We start from the raw sequence: 24,402 nt of genomic DNA, 5'->3' as shown, positions 1-24,402 counted from the left end.
CCGGCAACAGAAAATCACATGATTTGTGGTTCGTATTAAACTAAATTGAACATCAGTGATAATGAGGAAAGCTGAGAAGAGAGTAAGTAGAGACAAACCAAACCATCACATAGATGAGTAGATAAGCATTAATTGTCTTTTAGCAATGACATTTTTAAAAAATTAGGTCAAACTTTAGCATTTACATGATATTTATAAACTTGAAATTACGATGACAAACATGATCTTTTTTTACCACTGGACTATTCAAACAAAGAAACAAACCAAGACCAACTGTATCCAATGTTCAAATGCATGGTAGTGACAATTTGTTGAAAACAATTGCTTTCTTATACAGTGGCATTTATACATCCTATACCATGCACACAAATACTACTCTTACCCTATTTACACATGCCACAAACAGCAGTAGTCCTAGCACCAATCACTAGCTTCATCAAACGAGAGGAGAGTCTGCACAACAGATTCCACGGTCGGCCTCTTGTTTCTATCTTCCTGCAAGCAAGAAACAGCCAACTCGATCAACGTTCTTGCTTGCAGATAGTTGAACTGTCCACTCAATTCCTGGTCTACAAATTCACCAACCCATGATTCTTCATGTCCCTCCAGTTTATCAGCAAGCGCCCAGACAAGCTTCCCGAGCATGCTGTGCACCTCTGCTTCTGAACCGACAGCCAGCTCCGAAACTCTTGTCCCAGATAAAAGCTCAAGCAGCACAACTCCATAACTGTACACATCAACTTTTGCTGTGATTGGGAGGCCAGAAACCCACTCGGGAGCTATGTAACCTACCGTTCCTCGCACCTGCGACATGTTCTGATTGGATCCAGCTCTGCTTAGCAACTTCGCCAATCCGAAGTCGGTGATCTTAGGCTCAAAGTCTGTGTCCAGCAGTATGTTCTCAGGTTTCACATCACAGTGGATGACCCATTCTAAGCACTCATGGTGAAGATAGGCCAATCCTTTGGCCACACCTAATGCAATATTAAACCTTTGTTTCCAGTCCAGGACGAAAGTTTTTTGGTCTCTGAACAAAATATTTGCCAGGGACCCATTCTCCACATACTCACAAACCAACAGCCTGTGTGACCCTTCTGAGCAAAACCCCCATATTCTTGCCAGATTCATGTGGTTAATCCTGCCAATGATGCTCAGTTCAGCTTGAAACTCTTCCTTGCCTCGACTTATATTTTTGAGCTTCTTTACAGCCACTGGCCTTTCATCTTCTAGGACACCTTTGTACACAGCGCCTGATCTTCCCCTTCCTAGCTCAACTCTGAACTCTCTTGTTGCCTTCGCGAGCTCTCTGTAACTGTATCTTCGAAAATGGCTAGTCATCACCTTGTAACCTTCCTCGGCTGCCCACACCTCTGATGGCCCCATCTCTCTTCTAAAGACAAAGAACCATGCAAATGCTATGAAGGAAACCTCAATTATAAAAATTGCAACTATGAAACTGAAGAAGTAGATCCACTTTGGTTCTCCATCAGTGGTTTCTTTTACATCCGGAAATGGGTGTCTGACTCCTCGGCTCATCTGGTCGCAATGCAGGGTAGGCGGTGCCGGATCCAACACATTGGACTGAGGAATAGGTGTATCTGATACATTGAACCTGGCAGGAAGCTTGAGATATATTGCTCGCACCATAGGTGTTGCACAACTCATTCCATTGAAAAGAAGGGATTTGGGGTAGCATGACCCTACTCCTTGCAGGTACTGGAAGCCTTTGCAGGTACAGTCACTGATGCAAATGTCCATACAAGCCTCCAAGGAGACTCCCAGAACACGCTTCTGATCAGATCCCCAGAAATCCGTGTGGGGGAGCTTCACGAACTGCACAGGTTCCTGATCACCACAAGTTGATTTGAAAGTAGCCGTGCAGCCTTCAGTCCAGTTACCTGGGTTGGCCATCACGTAACCTGGTGGGCATGAGCACGTAGGTTTAGGCGAGTAATGGCAGATTCCATTCTGACCGCATATGCCATGGATGGCGCAAGGCTGGGATATAGCTACCATTGAAACTGACCACACCCCATCTGAGTCATCCAGGCTGTACATCCGGAAATTACCATCAGGGTCGAGGGTTAGCCTTCTCTTGGTCCCCGGCACCGCTGCATCAGAGGCCTTAAGTAGTAGTCCATCAGCAAAATCACTAGATGAAAGGACTCCATTGTTGCCTAAACTCCCCAATCTAGTACTGTTATACCGGCTTCTGTTATTGTCGAAGACGCTGATATCAGGGTTTGGCCAGTATATATCCGAGACATCAGGAACATTGTATATGAGTGACAACATCGATATATCATTGAAACGGAAGATGTAGTTACCAGGAGCACGCGACTGGGTCGTCGGGACCAACTGTGTCGCAGCGGTGATGCGCTGGGATGGCAGGAGAGTGTCTGTCGGTGAATCGAAACTCTGCCATACTATGCCGCCGCTGGTGTTCTTCACGACGAGATTCCCGGTGTCCAGCAGCTGAGCATGCTGAACATTTCTGAGGTAATCAGAAGCTTGCCACACGACGGTGTTGTCGTAGTCCGTGAGGACCATGTTGCTGTCCTTGCGTCGCAAGGTCAGGGCCGCCCTCCTGGAGTGGACGGGGCGGTCGCGGTTCGCGCTCCAGACAACAGTCTTGTTGGCTGCCCTGGAGTACCATACTGAGAACGTGAAGGCGTTGTCGTAGATGCTGTAGAAGCCGCAGGAGAAGGTGCCGTCCGGTGACTGCAGGATGTCACTCTGGTAGGCCTCGACAGCAAGGGAAGATCCCAGTTGCAGAATGTCCCGACTCGTAGCACTCGAGAGTAGCGCGAGAAAGGTGAGGAAGGAGACGGTGGCAAGGTGTGTTGGAGGAGCAGGAACCATGGTTTCGGAGATGGCAGCACCGGCTGATGACCGAAACAAGCATCTATTTCCGGTGCTTGTCTGTCTCAATAAGAATGCTACGGGTTTCAACTTCTTAAAGAACTGAACATGGTTGCAGGGACCAGTGCTGTAAGCCTGTAATTATGCAAGTGCATTGCCTCAGAGGCAGTCAAAGACTCAAAGTCAGCCTTTTACGCCCACCTGAGGTCCAGAAAGTCCTGGTAGAGGTGACACACTTTGATCAGATAATCAGAACGCTATGCCAACAATTAAGACTAGTAACAATAAAGGTGGGGCCTCTTGTATCAACTACAGCAATCTGATTGATGCTTCTGACTTTTGTGCGTTTGAACATTCAAAGGAATTGACCATGGATCAGGACAGTATGGTCAAACTGATGATGCCGACGCTCTAACCCACATGGTAGAACCTGCAGCATCCAGAAAAGGAGCCGGTTTCACGGGTACCACGTTGGGGGTCCAACATGCTCAACATAGTGCTTAATTTGGTTTATCAATATTCAATACACAAGAACTCCTGTGCAGCTAAACTGATATGATAAGTTTCTGGCATATTGTTAAGATGCTTGTCAGTTTATAAACTGGACGAGGAAGAACAATCGTGGATTCCTGAATTTATGGGGTTGGTGGATTCAAGTGCACGCAAGCAAGAAGGTTGATCACGTTGGTTATGTCGTGCCTAGAGGAGGAGGACATGAGTAAATCATCGACCGTCAAATTCATTGTACAGTTCGTCTATTCGGTTGCTGAAGCGTACATACTACATTGCGCATTAGACTATTTGAAACAGTTCATGATGAGAGACACTCCAACAACAATGTAGAAGAGAAAGTTAGGGACTTTGACCTTCGCAGTCAATTCATCGAGCAGGACGCGTGCAGGATGGCCGAAGCGAGCTCCATCCGCCTCCGTGTCGCCGCGCCATCACGTCAGAGAGACGGAGGAAGAGAGAGAACCTGGCTCGGCGGTCGGGGGAAGCCCTGTGTCTACGGTCAGGGCGAGCGCGACGTGACGGTGGTCAGTCAGGCCGGCCGGCGGTGTGAAGCGAGATGTTTCAAACTCCATAAGCAGTAGGGCTGGTTGCAAACCAAATTAAGGATCCATGCTTGTAATAACAGACCCTGTTCCCTTTCAGGCCCTCCAAAGCGCGGGAGAGGGTGCGGATGTCTTCACCAGGCAGGTCGCGCAGGGGTTCGACCTCTCGAGAGAACATATCTAGTGCTCCCACCCCTTCCTATGCTATGGTTGCTATCGTATAAAAAATGTATTTTATACATGTCAAAAAATTATGCAAAAAATTGTGAGTGCTCATGAAGTATGTTCCTACACCATGCCAAAATTTCATGTCCAAATTCGATATGGACACTGAGCAACAAAAAAGAGAAAATCCACATGAATAGTGCTACCTAGTGTCACAAAAAGACAAAATCAGAGAATGACACTATTTATGCTGATTTTCTCTTTTTTGTTTATCAGTGTCCATGTCGAATTTAGACATGAAATTTTGGAATGTTGTAGGAACATGCTTCATGAACACTCACAATTTTTTGTATAATTTTTTGACACGTATAAAATACATCTTTTATACGGTAGTAACCGTAGCATAGGAAGGGGTGGGAGCACTAGATATTCCCTCGACCTCTCGAGGCTCCGAGCAGCCTCGCGGGGAACCTCGGAGGGAGAGCGCACTGGAGCTGGATCTACACGACAAGTTGGTCCGCCGCTTCTACCTCCTTCAAGCTTCGCCGGAGGAGCGTGACGCGATGTGCGAGCCCATCGGGTGGCGGCCTCCACTTCCCCGAGATCTCCTGAGGCAGATCCGATATCTGGAGGCGAGGGTCGTGGCCGGCGAGCGTGGAGATGGGATTCCACCGCCCTGAATCTCTCAACGGAGCCGCGCCGCCATGCCTCGCTCCTTTTCCAGGCGAAGGGAGACGGGGCGGAGCACCATGCCCTCTTCACTGGTGGAGTCGAACCAGTTGCGGGTACTCAGGCGAGTCCTACTCCGACCGAGCGCCCTGTTCATGGCGGGGCCTCATCGATCTCCTCCCATGGCGGGCCATGGTGGCCAGCGTGGAAGCCCCACGCGTTGAGAGAAGAGGGTTCCAGATATCCTTTGGCTCCCCTGTTCACCACTCCTTCGCCCATTCTCACTGCTCACAACTTAGCCACGAAGCTCCATCCACCTAGATTCGCGGCGACTCGGCGACGGATTACTCTGGCGACGGTGTCGTCGGATGGCGGAGCGGAGGCGCAGGGAGAAGGGATGTGCAAGGAGGTGGAGTTCGGAGGGGGGCAGGAGGTGGCGGCGCTCGCGGAAGCGCCAGGATCCGTCGAGGCTGGCGTTGGAGACTGGGGAAGGTCTGGGCTGCGTTCGCCGAGAGGGCAGCCACAACCACACCTCCAACTCCGATAGAGAGCGAGCTTCGCGTCGGCTCCATCGTCATCAGTGCGCCTTGGATCGGCGGGTCTTCAGCATGTGGCAGGACCTCGCGCGGAGGCGCGGGTGGTGAAGCCTGGTCCGAGGAGATTCGCCAAGCTCTCCAAGCTTCTGGCGATGTCCAGCTCCTCGGAGGAGGAGTGCAAGGGGAAATCGGCTTGCGAGGATTCGACTTCGGAATCAACCAAGCCCTGTTGTCCGTGGAAGACGAAGACTAGAAGACCGCGGAAGCCACGGACGGCGTTCGAATTAGCTCAGAAAGCGGCCAACTGCAGCGCCCCCAGAATCTGGCAACCAGTGCAGAGTGCTCAAGGGTTCAACAAATCCAAGGTTCAGTCGATAAATGGCTTGGTTCAATTCAGCTACCATACCAGATTCTTGGAGGAGATTGTCCAACATCTTCGTCAGCTACCACCAGAGTACTGAATGCAGAAATTCAGACACCTGCTCCTCTGCATGAACAAGTTCAGAGAAAAGCCATGGCTGAAGCTGCCCAAGCTTCTAGAAGATCAGGGCAGAGCAGATCAAAAACATCAAGATTAGCACTCTGGAGGGGTCCAGAACTCAGTGAGGGCCAGCAGGTGTGTGGTGGAGATTGCTCTGGTGGGGTGGAGGACTTTTTCCAAAAACATCAAGATTAGCACTCTGGAGGGGTCCAGAACTCAGTGAGGCATATTCCATGGCATCCCCAATGCCATCCTCCTCGCAAGGGCAGTATAAAAAGGAATCCCTCCCCTCTTAGGGTTCCTCTTTTGGCCTCTTGGGTGGCGTCGGAGGAGATCCACCTAGGAGTAGAGTGTTGCTTTGTAGATTTCATAGCAAGTATGGCTGGTCGTGGAGGTTACAAAGGGAGAGGCAGAGGTGGAGGAGGGAACAACCAAGAGCAATGGCAGTAGCAACCGGGGCAGATGCAACCTCAATTCCAGCAGCAACAGATGCCCATGGACTTTCCTCAACCTGGTGCTTTTGGCTACCCCCAACAATCTTTTGGGTTTGTTCCAGGGCCTATGCCTCCCCCTTGGGCTTTCAATGGAGCATACCAACAGTTCCCTCATAATCCTGCTTATGGTATGCAATCTAACCAATGGCTTGCCTCTCAACAACCTGGTTTTCAACAGCAATCCCAGCAACCTCCAGTTCAGCAGCAACAGCAACCACATCAGCAGCAACAGCAGCCCCAAACTTCAACTGGAGGAGACATGATGAGCAAGCCAAAAAAAATCAGCTAGAGGGAAGAAGAAGCTTGGGCCTGTCCAGCAGAATTCTCCTTCTGCTGTCTCTTCCAATGCAGCTCAGATGAGTTATACTAATACTATCTGTATGTGTTGTGGAGAGCCAGGCCATCACCAAGCTGCTTGTGGTAGAACACCCATGTGTTTCATCTGTAAATCAACTACTCACCTGGTGGATGAGTGTCCTGTCAAGAAGAGACCACACTAGCTAGCCAAGTATGTTGGAAGTGGTGCTCCAGGCTTAGGTTTTTACCACATTGAAATGCTTGAGACAGTGATCAATCCAGTTGGGTCTACTAGAAACTGTGATATTGTGATAATTGAATGAGGAGAGGTTACTAGAGAGGAGCTTTATTCAGAGTTTGCACAGATTTACAAAACCAACTGGCCATGGCAAATTAGAGAGCTTGGACAGTCAGATGTATACCTGGTAAAATTCCCTCCTCACCTTAAGGTGGAAGAAGTCATTGGCTACCCCAGGTTTGGCCTCAAGAAGAAAGGCATCTGGGTAAAGGTGGAGGCTTGGAATGATGACCCTGAACCTGTGGAAGTGCTCAAGGAAGCCTGGATCAAAGTTACTGGACTGCAAACAAAGTGGTGTGAGTGGACTAGTCTTGACCAAGCTGTATCTGTATGTGGATTACTGCTAGAAGTAGATTGGCTCAGTGTCTTCAGAAACAATGCCCAGGAGGTTAGAGTGAAGGTTCACTGCAGGGATCCTTCTAAGCTACCAACTGGAAGACTGTTTGGTTTCCATGGGAACCTGTTTCACCTAGGCTTCACCTTGAAAAGTGTGATCCCTACTGCTGAAGACAATGATGACCTGCTGGGAGAGGAACTTGAGGACTAGAGCAAAAGAGACACTGAAGAGAGTAATCAAGGTGGACAAGACAATGGAGGAAACTCTGGTGCTACTGCAAGACCTCAATCTTTCTCCCTTGGGAATATCAATCAAGTATCTGAAAATGATCAATACAACCAGAAGGACCAAGATATGGAGACTCCTCTGGGAGAGAACTGCTCCCCTCAAGAGGAAAGTGCTTTTGCTGTGTACCAGCTACTCCTCCAGAGGGGGCTAGTAGATCATAATGGTGCTTTTGTGTGGGACAAAACTCCAGCTTCTGTGACTGTGAATGAGGAGGTGAAGAAATTCTGGTACAGTGAGAAAATGCTCAAAGGAAATTTGATCAATCAGATGGACAGTAGAAGAAAATGCTCAGGAAGTGGGGCTCCCTAATGATATCATGCCAGATGTTGAGATCCCTTCTATACTTGCTGATCAAGTGACAAAAGTGCTCCCTGCTAAGAAGAAATCAAAATGGGGGCCTGTTCAACCTGTCAGACAAAGCAACAGGATTGACAGGTCCAAGAACATCATGGAGAAAGCTCAGGAGATGAAGAAAATCAACAACTTGGAGATTCCCAGGATGAAAGGTATAATGTCTAATAATCCTTTTAATGTTTTGCAAATTGATGAATTAGATAATGCTGCCAAAATAGTTGGTATTAACTTAGATATAGATTCTGATAGTATGCATTCGGCCTGCTCTTCCCCTAGAGCTGCCTCCTTGTCTAATAAGGAGCAGCAAGAGGAGCTTGCTGAAGAATGGATAGATGTTATTAGGAAATCTCGGGGCAAGCACACCAAGAAATTTTATCCATGATTTGTGGTTTTTGGAGTAGTAGGGGCATCTCTGCTCCTGGTAGGACGCTTTTTATAAATGATAATTTAGTGCCATTGAATTTAGATTACATTGGCTTCCAAGAAACTAAAAAGGAGGAATTTACTAATTCTTTCCTGAAAAATCTCCTAGGAAATAGGAATTTTGTTTGGAATTTCTTGCCAGCAGCAGGTACAGCTGGTGGTATCCTTGTAGGTATTAATGCTGATATCTTGGAGGTATTAGCCTGGGAGATCAAATCTTTTTCTGTGAGTGTTGTAGTTAAAAATAGAAGGAATGATTCTATTTGTAGAATTACTACTGTTTATGGCTCTGCATATGAGGATAAAAAGAAGGAGTTCATTGAAAGTGCATGGAGCCCCCATGTGTGGTTTTGGTAATTAATGACAATCCCTATGGACTAATGTTTGCATTGAGTTATATTTGTAGGAGTTGTCCATAGGCAATGCTTGAACCATATGTTGGCTTCAATGTTGCAATAAGAAGAAATTGATGAATGATATCAAGTGTCAAGTATGTCTTGAAGATGAAGATGAAGTGAGCCTTCAAGTTACTTCAAGACATCAACATGATGAAGAATGAAGAAATGAAGTGCAAGTTCAAGATGAGCCAAACTCGAAGAGATCATATGCTTGAAGCTTGCCATCCATATGGTGATCATGGATATGTGAAGATGCGCTGAAGAAGAAGCTCTCCCATAGTGGAGTATGGGGTAGCATTTCGCATGACTTCATCAAGCAAGCACAATCAAGAAAGACGTTCCATCTTGTTGCGGTCAAGACCGTCATCATCAAGCTCAAGTGGAATGCACAAGGTTAAGGTTTGCTCTTGATAGAGTTTCTTTCTCACCGGTCTCATGGTGTAGTTGGAGACCGGTTTATAGTTTAGTTGTCGTACTATCAAGAGGGCTCTCGAGTGAGTAACTCGGTCGTATCCTTCGGAGAGCTCAAACCTTTGCATCCTTGCATCATCTTTCTTGGTTGTTATTTGAATCTTATCCATGTGATGTTTTAGAGCTTGTGCTTATTCTCATGACAAGCTCTAGTTCATCAAGAATGGTTTTTGCACGGGTAACTTGTTGCATTTTCATGGTTGGAGGTTTTACCGGTATGTCTTTTTTAGGTAGGTCAAACCTTTCATCATTTATTTCTATCCTATCTTGCTGGACTATGATGGTTTCCTGCATGATCTTGTAGAGCTTGTTACTAGCTTCGAAACGAGCCCAAGATCATCAAAATCTGAGTCCGGATGCTCAAGTTATGACTAGTCTCGTTTTGGTGTTTCTGCAGTTTTCGGGGCGGATAATACGGCCCATATTAAAAATATCCGGCCAAATATCGGGGCCCCTTACTGCGAGCAGTTTCCTCAGGTCCTTAGCCGTTTTTCGGGGGCCGGATTTTTGCAATAATCCGACCCCGGATAATCCGGCCTAGGAGGACCCAAACGGTCATATTTCGATGGGAAAGGGTACTTAAGACCCCCTTCTTCCTCCTTGGGCAGCAACCTCTTCCCCTTTGTGCTCTCCACCATTGTTGACCTTGAGAGCTTCCCCTTTCCCTCTATTCCTCCTATGCTTCTTGAATCTTTTTGAGGGAAAAGGAAGAGGAGATCTAGATCTACATTCCTACCAATCAAATCCCTCTCTTTGTGAGGGGAATTCACTAGATCTAGATCTTGGAGAAATTTGGTGTTCTTCCTCTTTCTTGTTATTCCTCTCTTATTCCCCCAATAGCTTTTGTAGCTTTGTTGGAATTTGAGAGAGAAGGACTTGAACATCTTTGTGGTGTTCTTGCCATTGCATTTGGTGCATCGGTTTGAGTTCTCCACAGTGATTTGTGGAAGTGAAAGCAAGAAAGTTGTTACTCTTGGGTTCTCGGAATCCTAGACGGATTTGAGGCCTTTGTGGCGATTTCTTGGGAGCTCCAATTAAGTTGTGGATGCGTGCCCAAGCTTTGTGTAAGGCCCGGTTTCCGCCTCGAAGGAAATCCCTTAGTGGAACCCTGACCTAGGCCTTTGTGGCGAGGGTCACCGGAGAATAAGGTGAGGCGCCTTCGTGGCGCTCGGTGTGTGGTGTGAGTATCGCATCTTGGGGTGAGGCCTTTGTGGCGTTGGTGTGCATCGAGAAACCACACCTCAAGGTGAGGCCTTTTGTGGTGTTCGGGAGCACTAAGCCACCGCACCTCTCCAACGGAGATTAGCACTCGCAAGAGTGTGAACTTCGGGATAAATCATCGTCTCCCGCGTGCCTCGGTTATCTCTATGCTCGAGCTCTTTACTTATGCACTTTACTTTGTGATAGCCATCGTGCTTGAAGTTATATATCTTGCTATCACCTAGTTGCTTATATTGCTTAGCATAAGTTTTTGCTGCACATAGGTGAATCATATGATGGGGTTCGTTGCATAGAAAACAAAAAATTCCTACCGCAAAGACGAATAAATCCAAGATCTAATCTATGGAACACCCAAGATCTAATCTACAAGATCGAAGCAATGAGATTGATATGAGACTAACCCTCGAAGATTTCCAAAGCCTACGAGATTAGATCTCGTTGTTGGTGTAGACGATCGTCCCCGGTGCTTGCAATCCGACAGCACTTCCGTACTCGGTCGCGCGTACGGTGTCGATGAAGCCCCTTCCTCCCCGTTCCAGCGGGAAGCGGAGGTGTGGTAGATCTCCACGGAATCCCAGCAGCACGACGGCGTGGTGGTGGTGGTGGAGAAGAATTACTGCAGGGCTTCGCCTAAGCCTGCACTGTATATGGAGGAGGAAGAGAAGGGGGCGGCCAGGATTTCTGGATTGGGGTGGTGGCTGGCCACCCCCTCCCCTCTTTATATAGGGGGAGGGGTCGGCCGAGGGTTCCCCTTGGGCCCCACCTACCCATTGGCCGGCGCATGGGGGGAGACTTTTCTTCCCCCTCAAGCCTTCCCCTTATCTCTTCGTTTAAACACTTTCCTTTAGAGATAGATCTTATCTCTAGATTTAAACCATTTAAATTAAGAGATAGATCTTATCTCTAAGGGGTAGGCTGGTGACGTGGGCATTACCCTTCGGGTAACCGACATTGCCCTATCATGTATTAACTAGTTGGAGGCCCATGAAGGCACTTGGAGGCAAGGCGGGCCACCTGGATGGCGTACCAGAAGATTCCTTGGCGGGCAAGACGAGGAGGCAGCCGAGGAAGGAAAGATTAGATTTAAAACTACTGTAAACGTAGTCGTACTCGGTGAGACCTCTTGAGACCTGGCCACCTCTATAAAGGCTAGGAGAGAGGCTGCCGAGGGACACAATCAATCATAGTAATCTTAGCCATCAAAAGCTTAGAGCTAGGTCACCATAGCACTTAGCCACCTCGACGAGATCTCAGCCGAACTATTCGGCACCCCATTGTAATCCAATATCTTCATAATCAAGATCAGACAGGCAGGACGTAAGGGTTTTACCTCATCGAGGGCCCCGAACCTGGGTAAATCGCTCTCCCCGCTTGTCTATGAACCGATGTCTCGTGTCAGCTTGCAGGATTCCATCAACCCTAAGCCCCAATCGGAGGGCATTGCCGAGGAGTACCCTCGACAATTGGCGCCGTCTGTGGGAACCCTGTCGGCACAAGATCGGTCATCGGCAGATCCAGTCATGTCATCGGCAACTTCATCGACACCGTCATCGCCAAACCTGGGAAGCCCGATTCAATTCGGCTCCTATGAATTCACCCCGCTTAGCGATTCCTCCCGCTCAACCTTCTCAGATCTACAAGGAAACATGGAGATGACCTTCGGCAGCGTCCACTACAACGTCAACGCGGAAGGAATCCTTTAGCTGCTGGAATCGCCCACTTCCAGATCAACGAGTCCAAGCGCGGCATCATCACTCGACCTTTCGGCTGGTCTGACAGGCTCGACGAGTTCACCCGCGCCCTCGACTCCCCGTTCAGCGTCTTCCATGTCGGTAGGATCCGACAATCCCACGTCTTCGGAGTTAACCTCGTACTACTGCTTGAACTGCGACACCAGGCATGGGCTGGGATCGAGCGACACACCGTTCATCTGCAATGCCCAATATTCATCGGGAGAGGACAGTGTCGACAGCATCGTCCAAGGAACCACCCGGAGAACGGCACACCACCAGGTTTATGTCGCCAATAACACGGGAAACACAAGGCACGGAGGAGACGGAGACCACACTCCCCGTTCCAGTAGACGAGCAAGTTTCGAAAACAGCGCCAGCAACCACAACAGCGACTACACTATCGCGGACGAGGAGTGGGCAGCAGCCAAGGCAGACGTACTTAATAACACGCCGCTCCCCGCAGGAACCTCGGTTGGAACCCTTAACGCCTATCGCTCTATACTAGAGAAAAACCGGGAACACCTATCGAAAGAGCAAGCCACTCTCGAGAGACGCCTATCTGCGGCAGACCGATCCAGTGAACAACGAAGAGGCTCGCAAGGAAGCGCCTCCCGAAGTACTCAAGGGGCAGGCAAGCACCGATCAAGACTATCCAGGCTTTCGGAAGACGACGCTAGAGAAATAACGTCAAACCTGACCAAGTCCTTTATGACCATGGACACCGCGGGCATGCCACGGCCGAAAACCGTCGCGGGAGCAACAGCCAACCTCGCTGCATACCTCATCAACCAGCGCCCTGAAGGATCCATGGCTCAAGCTCACCGAGGTGCCCTAGAAAGTCTCGCGATATTGGGAGATAATCTAGTTCCGCGAAAGGAAAAGACCACGTTGCAGGCTAGCGGCTCAAAGTATCATGCGAGAGATGCACGGGATGAAATCACCCAGAGCAGGATCGACAAAGCAAGGCGATGACGCGCCGCTAGGGAGGAGCATGACAGTGATTCTTCGGATGAGAGTCAGGAGAACGACGACGAGCTCAGGGGAGCCGATTGTTTAAGCTACAAAATCCGTGAGGCGATGCCTCCCAAGAAGTTCAAATCCACCCCTACTGACGCTGCCAAATATGATGGGCAGCAGGAGCCAAGATCCTGGATAGACGACTATCTGCAGACTGTGATTCTGCATAAGGGGAACCAGATAGCAGCAATGCAGTGCTTGCAGATTTACCTAAAGGATTCAGCGCGAGCCTGGCTAAGGGGCCTGCCGAAGGGTTCCATCAAATCATGGGACGACCTAGTAGATGCCTTCGTTGCCAATTTCCAAGCAATGTACAAAAGACCCGTCGGGATTGAAGAGTTACGGCATTGCCAGCAAAAGCAGAAGGAATCGATGCGTTCATACATCGGGAGATTCACCAAACTCATAAATGTTGCCGAAGATGTATCTATCGACAGAGCAATCGACGCCTTCAGCGATGGCGTCCGACGTGAAAGCTACATAGAGGAACTAGGACGCAAAAAGCCAAAAACCATAACCAAGTTAATGGAAATCGCCAACAGCTGGGCTGATGGCGAGGACAACGTGCGAAGGCCGCGACAGCGCAGCGATGACGAAGACGAAGACCAGCCGAAGCATGACTCGGGTGGTCGAAGGGATCGTCACAAGAGAAGGAAGAACCGCTGCAGGATACTCCGATCGGCAGGACGATCGATACGACGATAGAAGAGACGATCGACAGGACGGTAATCGGAACAACTCTGGGAACCGTGGAAATTATAAACCACGACAGCAGAGGACTCCCGAACTGCCCTACGCTGAGCAGATCAATGCTCCCTGTTACTTGCACTCGTATGTCGATTCTAAGGACGGAAAAACGAAGTCGAGCCACTTGCTCAGGGACTATCGGCAGTTCATTGACATGCACAAACTCATCCAACAGACAGGCCAGCAAACGCCACCACCACCTCCACCGCAGCATCAAGTCCAGCAGGCTCAACCTCACCAACCCAACGAGGCGTTTCCACCACCACGTGGGCAGATGAGCATGATCCATAGGACAGGTGTCTCAAGAAGAGAAATGAAGAAGCTCACCCGAGAGATTAACCTGGCAGAAAGTATCATGGCAAACATCCCCGAGTATGTCGAGTGGTCCTCTCAGAACATCACGTTCAGTCGAGCAGATCACCCGATGACCATACCAAAACCAGGACACGCTGCCTTAGTAGTCGAGGCACAAATCGGGGGGTTCAAGATGAGAAAAGTCTTCATGGATGGTGGAAGCGGGCTAAACCTGATATTCATCGACACAATCAAAAGTATGGGGATCACCATGAGGATGCTAGAAGAAACAGATACCTGCTTCCATGGGATTCTTCCAACTTCACCGGGGTACTCTCTTGGCAAAGTTCACCTGAACGTCGTCTTCGGCAAAACCGACAATTTCAGGAAGGAAAAGATCGAGTTTGAAGTAGTGAACTGGGAGTCACAGTATCACGCTATACTTGGAAGACCAGCTTATGCCAAGTTCATGGCTGTACCGCATTACGCATACCTCAAGCTGAAAATGCCTGGGAACAACGGGACAAACATCACAGTCTATGGAAGTTTTTCACGCTCGGACAATTGTGATCGCGACTTTCAGAGGATTGCTGCGAAATTCGGGTTACAACAAGAAATTGTCGACCCTCCGCCCAAGTTATCGATACGTGAAATCAAGGAAGAAAAACATGTCAGGGAAACCAAGAAAAAGCTAGCCGACTGATAACCCACAAGTATAGGGGATCGCAACAGTCTTCGAGGGAAGTAAAACCCAATTTATTGATTCGACACAAGGGGAGACAAAGAATACTTGAAAGCCTTAACATCGGAGTTGTCAATTCAGCTGCACCTGGAAACAGACTTGCTCGCAAGAGTTTATCAGTAGTAACAGTTTTATAGTAGTAACAGTAGTAATATGAGAGCAATGGCACCAGAAAATAGTTGATACTACTTCCAATGTCATATAGGAACGAGTATATGATGATGAGAGATGGACCGGGGTTCCCAGCTATCTACACTAGTGGTAACTCTCCAATAACAAGTGTTGGGTGAACAAATTACAGTTGGGCAATTGATAGGATTGAAATAGCATTAAGACAGAACATCAAGATTATTAATCATGTAGGCATGTTTTCCATATATAGTCATACGTGCTCGCAATGAGAAACTTGCATAACATCTTTTGTCCTACCAGCCGATGGCAGCCGGGCCTCTAGGGAATCTACTGGAAATTAAGGTACTCCTTTTAATAGAGCACCGGAGCAAAGCATTAACACTCCGTGAAAACATGTGATCCTCATATCTAAGCCTTCCCCTCCAGTTGTCCCAATTTCTGTCACTTTGGGGCCTTTGGTTCCGGACATAGACATGTGCAAACAACTTGTAGATACAATCTAAGCAATAAGTATAGAGCTTAAATCTAAGATCATGCCACTCGGGCCCTAGTGACAAGCATTAAACACAACAAGATTGCAGCAACAATAACTTCACAAACTTTATAGATAGACTAATCATAATGTAACAATCCATCGGATCCCAACAAACACAACACCGATTACATCAGATGAATCTCAATCATGTAAGGCAGCTCATGAGATCATTGTATTGAAGTACATGGGGGAGAGAATACCAACTAGCTACAGCTAGAACCCGTAGTCCATGGGGGAACTACTCACGGAGCATGATGGAGGCGGTGGCGTTGATGGAGATGGCTTCCGGGGCAGTTCCTCGTCCCGGCAGGGTGCCGGAACAGAGACTTCTGTCCCCCGAAACGGAGTTTCGCGATGGTGGCGGCGCCCCTGGAGTCTTTCTGGAGTTTCGTCAATTCGTATCGATGTTTTAGGTCAGGACGGCTTAAATAGGCGAAGAGACGGAGTCGGAGGGGCCACGGGGCCTCCTCACACTAGGCCGGCGCGGCCAGGGTGGAGCCCGCGCGGCCCTGTTGTGTGGGGCCCCCAGGGCTCCCCTCTGGTCCCCCTCTGACTTTCTGGAAGGTTCCGGGAAAAATAAGGTTCTGGGCGTTGATTTCGTCGAATTCCGAGAATATTGCCCGAACAGCCTTTCTGGAACCAAAAACAGCGTAAAACGAGCAATCGGCCCTTCGGCATCTCGTTAATAGGTTAGTTCCGGAAAATGCATAAAAACATTATAAAGTGCAAGCAAAACATGTAAGTATTGTCATAAAACAAGCATGGAACATCAGAAATTATAGGTACGTTGGAGACGTATTAGCATCCCCAAGCTTAGTTCCTGCTCGCCCTCGAGTAGGTAAACGATAAAAAGAGTAATTTCTGTAGTGACATGCTACTTACATAATCTTGATCATCCTATTATAAAGAATATGAGATGAATGCAGTGACTCAAGGCAATGATCTATAGTTGCTAACAAATAGATAACATATAGCAAAACTTTTCATGAATAATACTTTCAAGACAAGCATCAAAAGTCTTGCATAAGTGTTAACTCATAAAGCAATACATTCAAAGTAAAGGCATTGAAGCAGCACAGAGAAAGATTTAAGTTTCAGCAGTTGCTTTCAACTCAATATGCATATCTCATGGATAATTGTCAGCACAAAGTAATATGATGAATGCAAATAAGCAAGTATGTAAGAATCAATGCACAGTTAACACAAGTGTTTGCTTCTAAGATGGAAGGAAGTAGGTAAACTGACCCAACATAAAGTAAAATAAAGGCCCTTCGCGAGAGGAAGCGAGGATTAAATCATGTGCTAGAGCTTTTTAAGTTTTGAAATCATATAGAGAGTATAAAAGTAAAGTTTTGAGAGGTGTTTGTTGTTGTCAACGAATGATAGTGGGCACTCTAACTACCTCATCAACCGAGACTTTCAAGAGCGGCTCCCACGAAGGACGTTATCTCTACCGACAAGGTAGATCATCCCTCTTCTCTTTTGTTTACACATGTATTTTAGTTTTATTTATGGTTGACACTCCTCCCAACCTTTTGCTTTCACAAGCCATGGCTAACCGAATCCTCGGGTGCCTTCCAACATTCACATACCATGAAGGAGTGTCTATTTGCAAAATTAAGTTGCTTATTGATGAATCAGAGCAAAACATGTGAAGAGAATTATTAATGAAAGTTGATTAATTGGGGGCTGGGAACCCCGCGCCAGCTCTTTTTGCAAAATTATTGGATAAGCGGATGAAGCCACTAGTCTATTGGTGAGAGTCTGTCCGGAGTAAATGACAAGATTGAAAGATAAAACACCACATACTTCCTCATGAGCTATAAAACATTGACACAAATAAGAGATAATAGCTTTTGAATTGTTTAAAGGTAGCACATGAAGTATTTGCTTGGAATGGCAGGAAATACCACATAGTAGGTAGATATGGTGGACACAAATGGCATAGTTTTTGGCTCAAAGATTTGGATGCACGAGAAGTAATCCCTCTCAATACAAGGCTTTGGCTAGAAAGGTTGTTTGAAGCAAACACAAGTATGAACCGGTACAGCAAAACTTACATAAGAACATATTGCAAGCATTATAAAACTCTACACTGTCTTCCTTGTTGCTCAAACACTTCTACTAGAAAATATCTAGACCTTAGAGAGGCCAATCATGCAAACCAGTTTCAACAAGCTCTACGGTATTTTTCCACTAATAGGTTTAAACTACATGATGCAAGAGCTTAATCATGATCTACTTGAGAGCTCAAAAAAATTGCCAAGTATCAAATTATCCAAGACAATATGAGGCATTTTCTGTTTCCAACCAAATAACAATAAGTGCAATAGCTTCCAACTTTTGTCATTGAACATTAAAAGTAAAACGAAGAACACGAGTGTTCGTATGAAAAAGCGGAGCGTGTATCTCTCCCACACAAGGATTTCTAGGATCTGAATTTATTCAAACATAAACAAAAATAAAAACACACAGACGCTCCAAGTAAAGCACATAAGATGTGACCGAATAAAAATATAGTTTCAATAGAAGAAACCTGATAAGTTGATGAAGAAGGGGATGCCTTGGGCATCCCCAAGATTAGACGCTTGAGTCTTCTTGAAATATGCAGGGATGAACCACGGGGGCATCCCCAAGCTTAGGCTTTTCACTCTTCTTGATCATATATCATCCTCCTCTCTTGACCCTTGAAAACTTCCTTCACACCAAACTTCTCATAAACTTCATTAGAGGGGTTAGTACTCAAAAAAAAACTTTAATCCACTTTGGCCCTGTAGTGACACATTGCAAGAACTCAATAAAACATTAGCTACAGCTCTCCACGTCTAGAAAGCCTTGCTTAAAGTCCACAAGAGACAATGCAAAAACAAAGAGACAGAATCTGTCAAAACAAAACAGCCAGTAAACACGAATTTTTAAGAGGTACTTCCATTGCTCAAATCAGAAAACTCAAAACTAATGAAAGTTGCGTACATATCTGAGGATCACTCACATAAATTGGCAGATTTTTCTGAGTTACCTACAGAGAATCATACCCAGATTCGTGACAGCAAGAAATCTGTTTCTGCGCAGTAATCCAAATCTAGTATCAATCTTCTATTAGAGACTTCACTTGGCACAACATTGCAATAAAATAAAGATAAGGAGAGGTTGATACAGTAGTAACAACTTCCAAAACACGACACAACAGTAGCAAAATAAAGACATGGGTTATCTCCCAAGAAGTTCTTTCTTTATAGCCATTAAGATGGGCTCGGCAGTTTTTAATGATGCACTCGCAAGAAATAAGAGTTGAAGCAAAAGAGAGCATTGATGGCGTGTATTTCACACGTTCGTTGGGCAACCCCAAGAGGAAGGTATGATGCACACAGCAGCAAGTTTTCCCTCAGAAAGAAACCAAGGTTTATCGAACCAGGAGGAGCCAAGAAGCACGTTGAAGGTTGATGGCGGCGGGATGTAGTGCGGCGCAACACCGGAGATTCCGGCGCCAACGTGGAACCCTGCACAACACAACCAAAGTACTTTTCCCCAACGAAATAGTGAGGTTGTCAATCTCACCGGCTTGCTGTAACAAAGGATTAACCGTATTGTGTGGAAGATGATTGTTTGCGAGAGAAAATAGTAAAAACAAGTATTGCAGCAGATTTGTATTTCAGTATTAAAGAATGGACCGGGGTCCACAGTTCACTAGAGGTGTCTCTCCCATAAGATAAAAGCATGTTGGGTGAACAAATTACGGTCGGGCAATTGACAAATAGAGAGGGCATAACAATGCACATACATGACATGATAAGTATAGTGAGATTTAATTGGGCATTACGACAAAGTACATATACCGCCATCCAACTGCATCTATGCCTAAAAAGTCCACCTTCAGGTTATCATCCGAACCCCCTCCAGTATTAAGTTGCAAACAACAGACAATTGCATTAAGTATGGTGCGTAATGTAATCAACAACTACATCCTCGGACATAGCGCCAATGTTTTATCCCTAGTGGCAACAGCACAACACAACCTTAGGGGTTTCGTCACTCCCCAGGTGTCAATGCGGGCATGAACCCACTATCGAGCATAAGTACTCCCTCTTGGAGTTAAAAGTAAAAACTTGGCCAGAGCCTCTACTAGAAACGGAGAGCATGCAAGATCATAAACAACACATGTATAATAACTTGATAATTAACATGACATAGTATTCTCTATCCATCGGATCCCGACAAACACAACATATAGAATTACGGATAGATGATCTTGATCATGTTAGGCAGCTCACAAGATCCAACAATGATAGCACAATGGGGAGAAGACAACCATCTAGCTACTGCTATGGACCCATAGTCCAGGGGTAGACTACTCACACATCACACCGGAGGCGACCATGGCGGCGTAGAGTCCTCCGGGAGATGATTCCCCTCTCCGGCAGGGTGCCGGAGGCGATCTCCTGGATCCCCCGAGATGGGATCGGCGGCGACGGCGTCTCAGTAAGGTTTTCCGTATCGTGGCTCTCGGTGCTCGGGGGTTTCGTCACGGAGGCTATTTGTAGGCGGAAGGGTAGGTCAAGAGGCGGCACGAGGGCCCCACACCACGGGGCCGCGCGGCCAAGGGGGGGCCGCGCCGCCCTAGGGTGTGGCCCCCTCGTGGCCCCTCTTCGTCTCTCCTTCGGACTTCGGAAGCTTCGTGGAAAAATAGGCCCCTGGGCTTTGATTTCGTCCAATTCCGAGAATATTTCCTTACTAGGATTTCGAAACCAAAACAGCGAGAAAACAGACAATCGGCACTTCGGCATCTTGTTAATAGGTTAGTTCCGGAAAATGCACGAATATGACATAAAGTGTGCATAAAACATGTAGATAACATCAATAATGTGGCATGGAACATAAGAAATTATCGATACGTCGGAGACGTATCAGCATCCCCAAGCTTAGTTCTCGCTCGTCCCGAGCAGGTAAAACGATAACACGGATAATTTCCGGAGTGACATGCCATCATAATCTTGATCATACTATTTGTAAAGCATATGTAGTGAATGCAGCGATCAAAACAATGTGTATGACATGAGTAAACAAGTGAATCATAAAGCAAAGACTTTTCATGAATAGCACTTCAAGACAAGCATCAATAAGTCTTGCATAAGAGTTAACTCATAAAGCAATAATTCAAAGTAAAGGTATTGAAGCAACACAAAAGAAGATTAAGTTTCAGCGGTTGCTTTCAACTTGTAACATGTATATCTCATGGATAATTGTCAACATAGAGTAATATAATAAGTGCAATAAGCAAGTATGCAGGAATCAATGCACAGTTCACACAAGTGTTTGCTTCTTGAGGTGGAGAGAAATAGGTGAACTGACTCAACATTGAAAGTAAAAGAATGGTCCTCATAGAGGAAAAGCATCGATTGCTATATTTGTGCTAGAGCTTTGATTTTGAAAACATGAAACAATTTTGTCAACGGTAGTAATAAAGCATATGCATCATGTAAATTATATCTTATAAGTTGCAAGCCTCATGCATAGTGTACCAATAGTGCCCGCACCTTGTCCTAATTAGCTTGGACTACCTGGATTATCACCGCAATACATATGCTTTAACCAAGTTTCACAAAGGGGTACCTCTATGCCGCCTGTACAAAGGTCTAAGGAGAAAGCTCGCATTTGGATTTCTCGCTTTTGATTATTCTCAACTTAGACATCCATACCGGGACAACATAGACAACGGATAATGGACTCCTCTTTTAATGCTTTAAGCATTTGACAACAATTAATTCTTTTCTCATTAGAGATTTGAGGATGTTTGTCCAAAACTGAAACTTCCACCATGAATCATGGCTTTAGTTAGCGGCCCAATGTTCTTCTCTCACAATATGCATGCTCAAACCATTCAACTCGGTGTAGATCGCCCTTACTTCGGACAAGACGAACATGCATAGCAACTCACATGAAATTCAACAAAGAGTTGATGGCGTTCCCCGGTGAACATGGTTATCGCACAACAAGCAACTTAATAAGAGATAAAGTGCATAATTACATATTCAATACCACAATAGTTTTTAAGCTATTTGTCCCATGAGCTATATATTGCAAAGGTGAATGATGGAATTTTAAAGGTAGCACTCAAGCAATTTACTTTGGAATGGCGGGAAAATACCATGTAGTATAGGTAGGTATGGTGGACACAAATGGCATAGTGGTTGGCTCAAGTATTTTGGATGCATGAGAAGTATTCCCTCTCGATACAAGGTTTAGGCTAGCAAGGCTTATTTGAAACAAACACAAGGATGAACCGGTGCAGCAAAACTCACATAAAAGACATATTGAAAACATTATAAGACTCTACACCGTCTTCCTTGTTGTTCAAAACTCAATACTAGAAATTATCTAGACTTTAGAGAGACCAATTATGCAAACCAAATTTTAGCATGCTCTATGTATTTCTTCATTAATGGGTGCAAAGCATACGATGCAAGAGCTTAAACATGAGCACAACATTTGCCAAGTATCACATTACCCAAGACATTTATAGCAATTACTACATGTATCATTTTCCAATTCCAACCATATAACAATTTAACGAAGGAGAAACTTCGCCATGAATACTATGAGTAGAAACCAAGGACATACTTGTCCATAAGCTACAGCGGAGCGTGTATCTCTCCCATAAAGTGAATGCTAGGATCCATTTTATTCAAACAAAACAAAAAACAAAAACAAACCGACGCTCCAAGAAAAAGCACATAAGATGTGATGGAATAAAAATATAGTTTCGGGGGAGGAACCTGATAATGTTGTCGATGAAGAAGGGGATGCCTTGGGCATCCCCAAGCTTAGACGCTTGAGTCTTCTTGATATATGCAGGGGTGAACCACCGGGTGCATCCCCAAGCTTAGAGCTTTCACTCTCCTTGATCATGTTGCATCATACTCCTCTCTTGATCCTTGAAAACTTCCTCCACACCAAACTCGAATCAACTCATTAGAGGGTTAGTTCACAATATAAATTGACATATTCAGAGGTGACACAATCATTCTTAACACTTCTGGACATTGCATAATGCTACTGGACATTAGTGGATCAAAGAAATTCATCCAACATAGCGAAAGAGGCAATGCGAAATAAAAGGCAGAATCTGTCAAAACAGAACAGTTCGTATTGACGAATTTTAAAATGGCACCAGACTTGCTCAAATGAAAATTCTCAAATTGAATGAAAGTTGCGTACATATCTGAGGATCACTCACGTAAATTGGCATAATTTTCTGAGTTACCTACAGAGAATTAGACCCAGATTCGTGACAGCAAAGAAATCTGTTTCTGCGCAGTAATCCAAATCTAGTACTTACTTTTCTATCAACGGCTTAACTTGGCACAACAAAACTCAAAACTAAGATAAGGAGAGGTTGCTACAGTAGTAAACAACTTCCAAGACACAAAATAAAAACAAAGTACTGTAGGTAAAAACATGGGTTGTCTCCCATAAGCGCTTTTCTTTAACGCCTTTCGGCTAGGCGCGAAAGTGTGTATCAAGTATTATCGAGAGATGAAGCATCAACATCATAATTTGTTCTAATAATAGAATCATAAGGTACCTTTATTCTCTTTCTAGGGAAGTGTTCCATACCTTTCTTGAGAGGAAATTGATATTTTATATTACTTTCCCTCATATCAATAATAGCACCAACAGTTCGAAGAAAAGGTCTTCCCAATATAATGGGACAAGATGCATTGCATTCAATATCCAAGACAACAAAATCAACGGGAACAAGATTATTGTTAACGGTAATGCGAACATTATCAACTTTACCCAAAGGTTTCTTTGTAGAATGATCAACAAGATTAACATCCAAATAACAATTTTTCAGCGGTGGCAAGTCAAGCATATTATAAATTTTCTTAGGCATAACAAAATACTTGCACCAAGATCACATAAAGCATTACAATCAAAATCTTTAACCTTCATCTTAATGATGGGCTCCCAACCATCCTCTAGCTTTTTAGGAATAGAGGCTTCGCGCTCTAGTTTCTCTTCTCTAGCTTTTATGAGAGCATTTGTAATATGATGCGTGAAAGCCAAATTTATAGCACTAGCATTAGGACTTTTAGCAAGTTTTTGCAAGAACTTTATAACTTCAGAGATGTGGCAATCATCAAAATTCAAACCATTATAATCTAAAGCAATGGGATCATCATCCCCAATGTTGGAAAAAATTTCAGCAGCTTTATCACGAGCGGTTTCAGCAGTTTTAGCGGTTTCGAGCAGTTTTTCGCGCTTTGCATTAGAAGTGGAAACATTGCTAACACCAATTCTTTTATTAGTATGAGTAGGAGGTGCAGCAACATGTGTAGCATTAGCATTACTAGTGGTGGTAATAGTCCAAACTTTAGCTATATTCTTCTCTTTAGCTAGTTTTTCATTTTCTTCTCTATCCCACCTAGCACGCAGTTCAGCCATTAATCTTATATTCTCATTAATTCTAACTTGAATGGCATTTGCTGTAGTAACAATTTTATTATGATAATTATCATTAGGCAAAACTTTTGATTTCAAAAGATCAACATCAGCCGCAAGACTATCGACTTTAGAAGCAAGTATATCAATTTTACCAAGCTTTCTTCAACAGATTTGTTAAAAGCAGTTTGTGTACTAATAAATTCTTTAAGCATGGCTTCAAGTCCAGGGGGTGAATTCCTATTATTATTGTAAGAATTTCCATAAGAATTACCATAGCCGTTGCCATTATTATAAGGATATGGCCTATAGTTGTTACTAGAATTGTTCCGGTAAGCATTGTTGTTGAAATTATTATTTTTAATGAAGTTTACATCAACATGTTCTTCTTGTGCAACCAATGAAGCTAAC

The 24,402-nt window shown here is 45.4% G+C and overlaps 1 protein-coding gene across 1 annotated transcript; it reads right to left on the bottom strand.

The window, feature by feature from the left end:
* Nucleotides 1-274: 274 nt before the first annotated feature.
* Nucleotides 275-2,893, bottom strand: LOC124654760 (putative receptor protein kinase ZmPK1). The gene has a single exon (XM_047193748.1). It carries the CDS (start codon nucleotides 2,860-2,862, stop codon nucleotides 415-417), a length of 2,448 nt encoding a protein of 815 aa, XP_047049704.1. The 5' UTR covers nucleotides 2,863-2,893; the 3' UTR covers nucleotides 275-414.
* Nucleotides 2,894-24,402: the final 21,509 nt, after the last annotated feature.

The sequence above is a fragment of the Lolium rigidum genome, chromosome 5 (assembly GCF_022539505.1).
Source record: "Lolium rigidum isolate FL_2022 chromosome 5, APGP_CSIRO_Lrig_0.1, whole genome shotgun sequence".
Classification (NCBI taxonomy): Eukaryota; Viridiplantae; Streptophyta; class Magnoliopsida; order Poales; family Poaceae; genus Lolium; species Lolium rigidum.
This window is presented reverse-complemented; position numbering and strand designations above follow the sequence as displayed.

Bases quoted from the DNA above. Each gene is read 5' to 3' on its own strand.
- LOC124654760 (XM_047193748.1), bottom strand. From the start codon at position 2,862: ATGGTTCCTGCTCCTCCAACACACCTTGCCACCGTCTCCTTCCTCACC.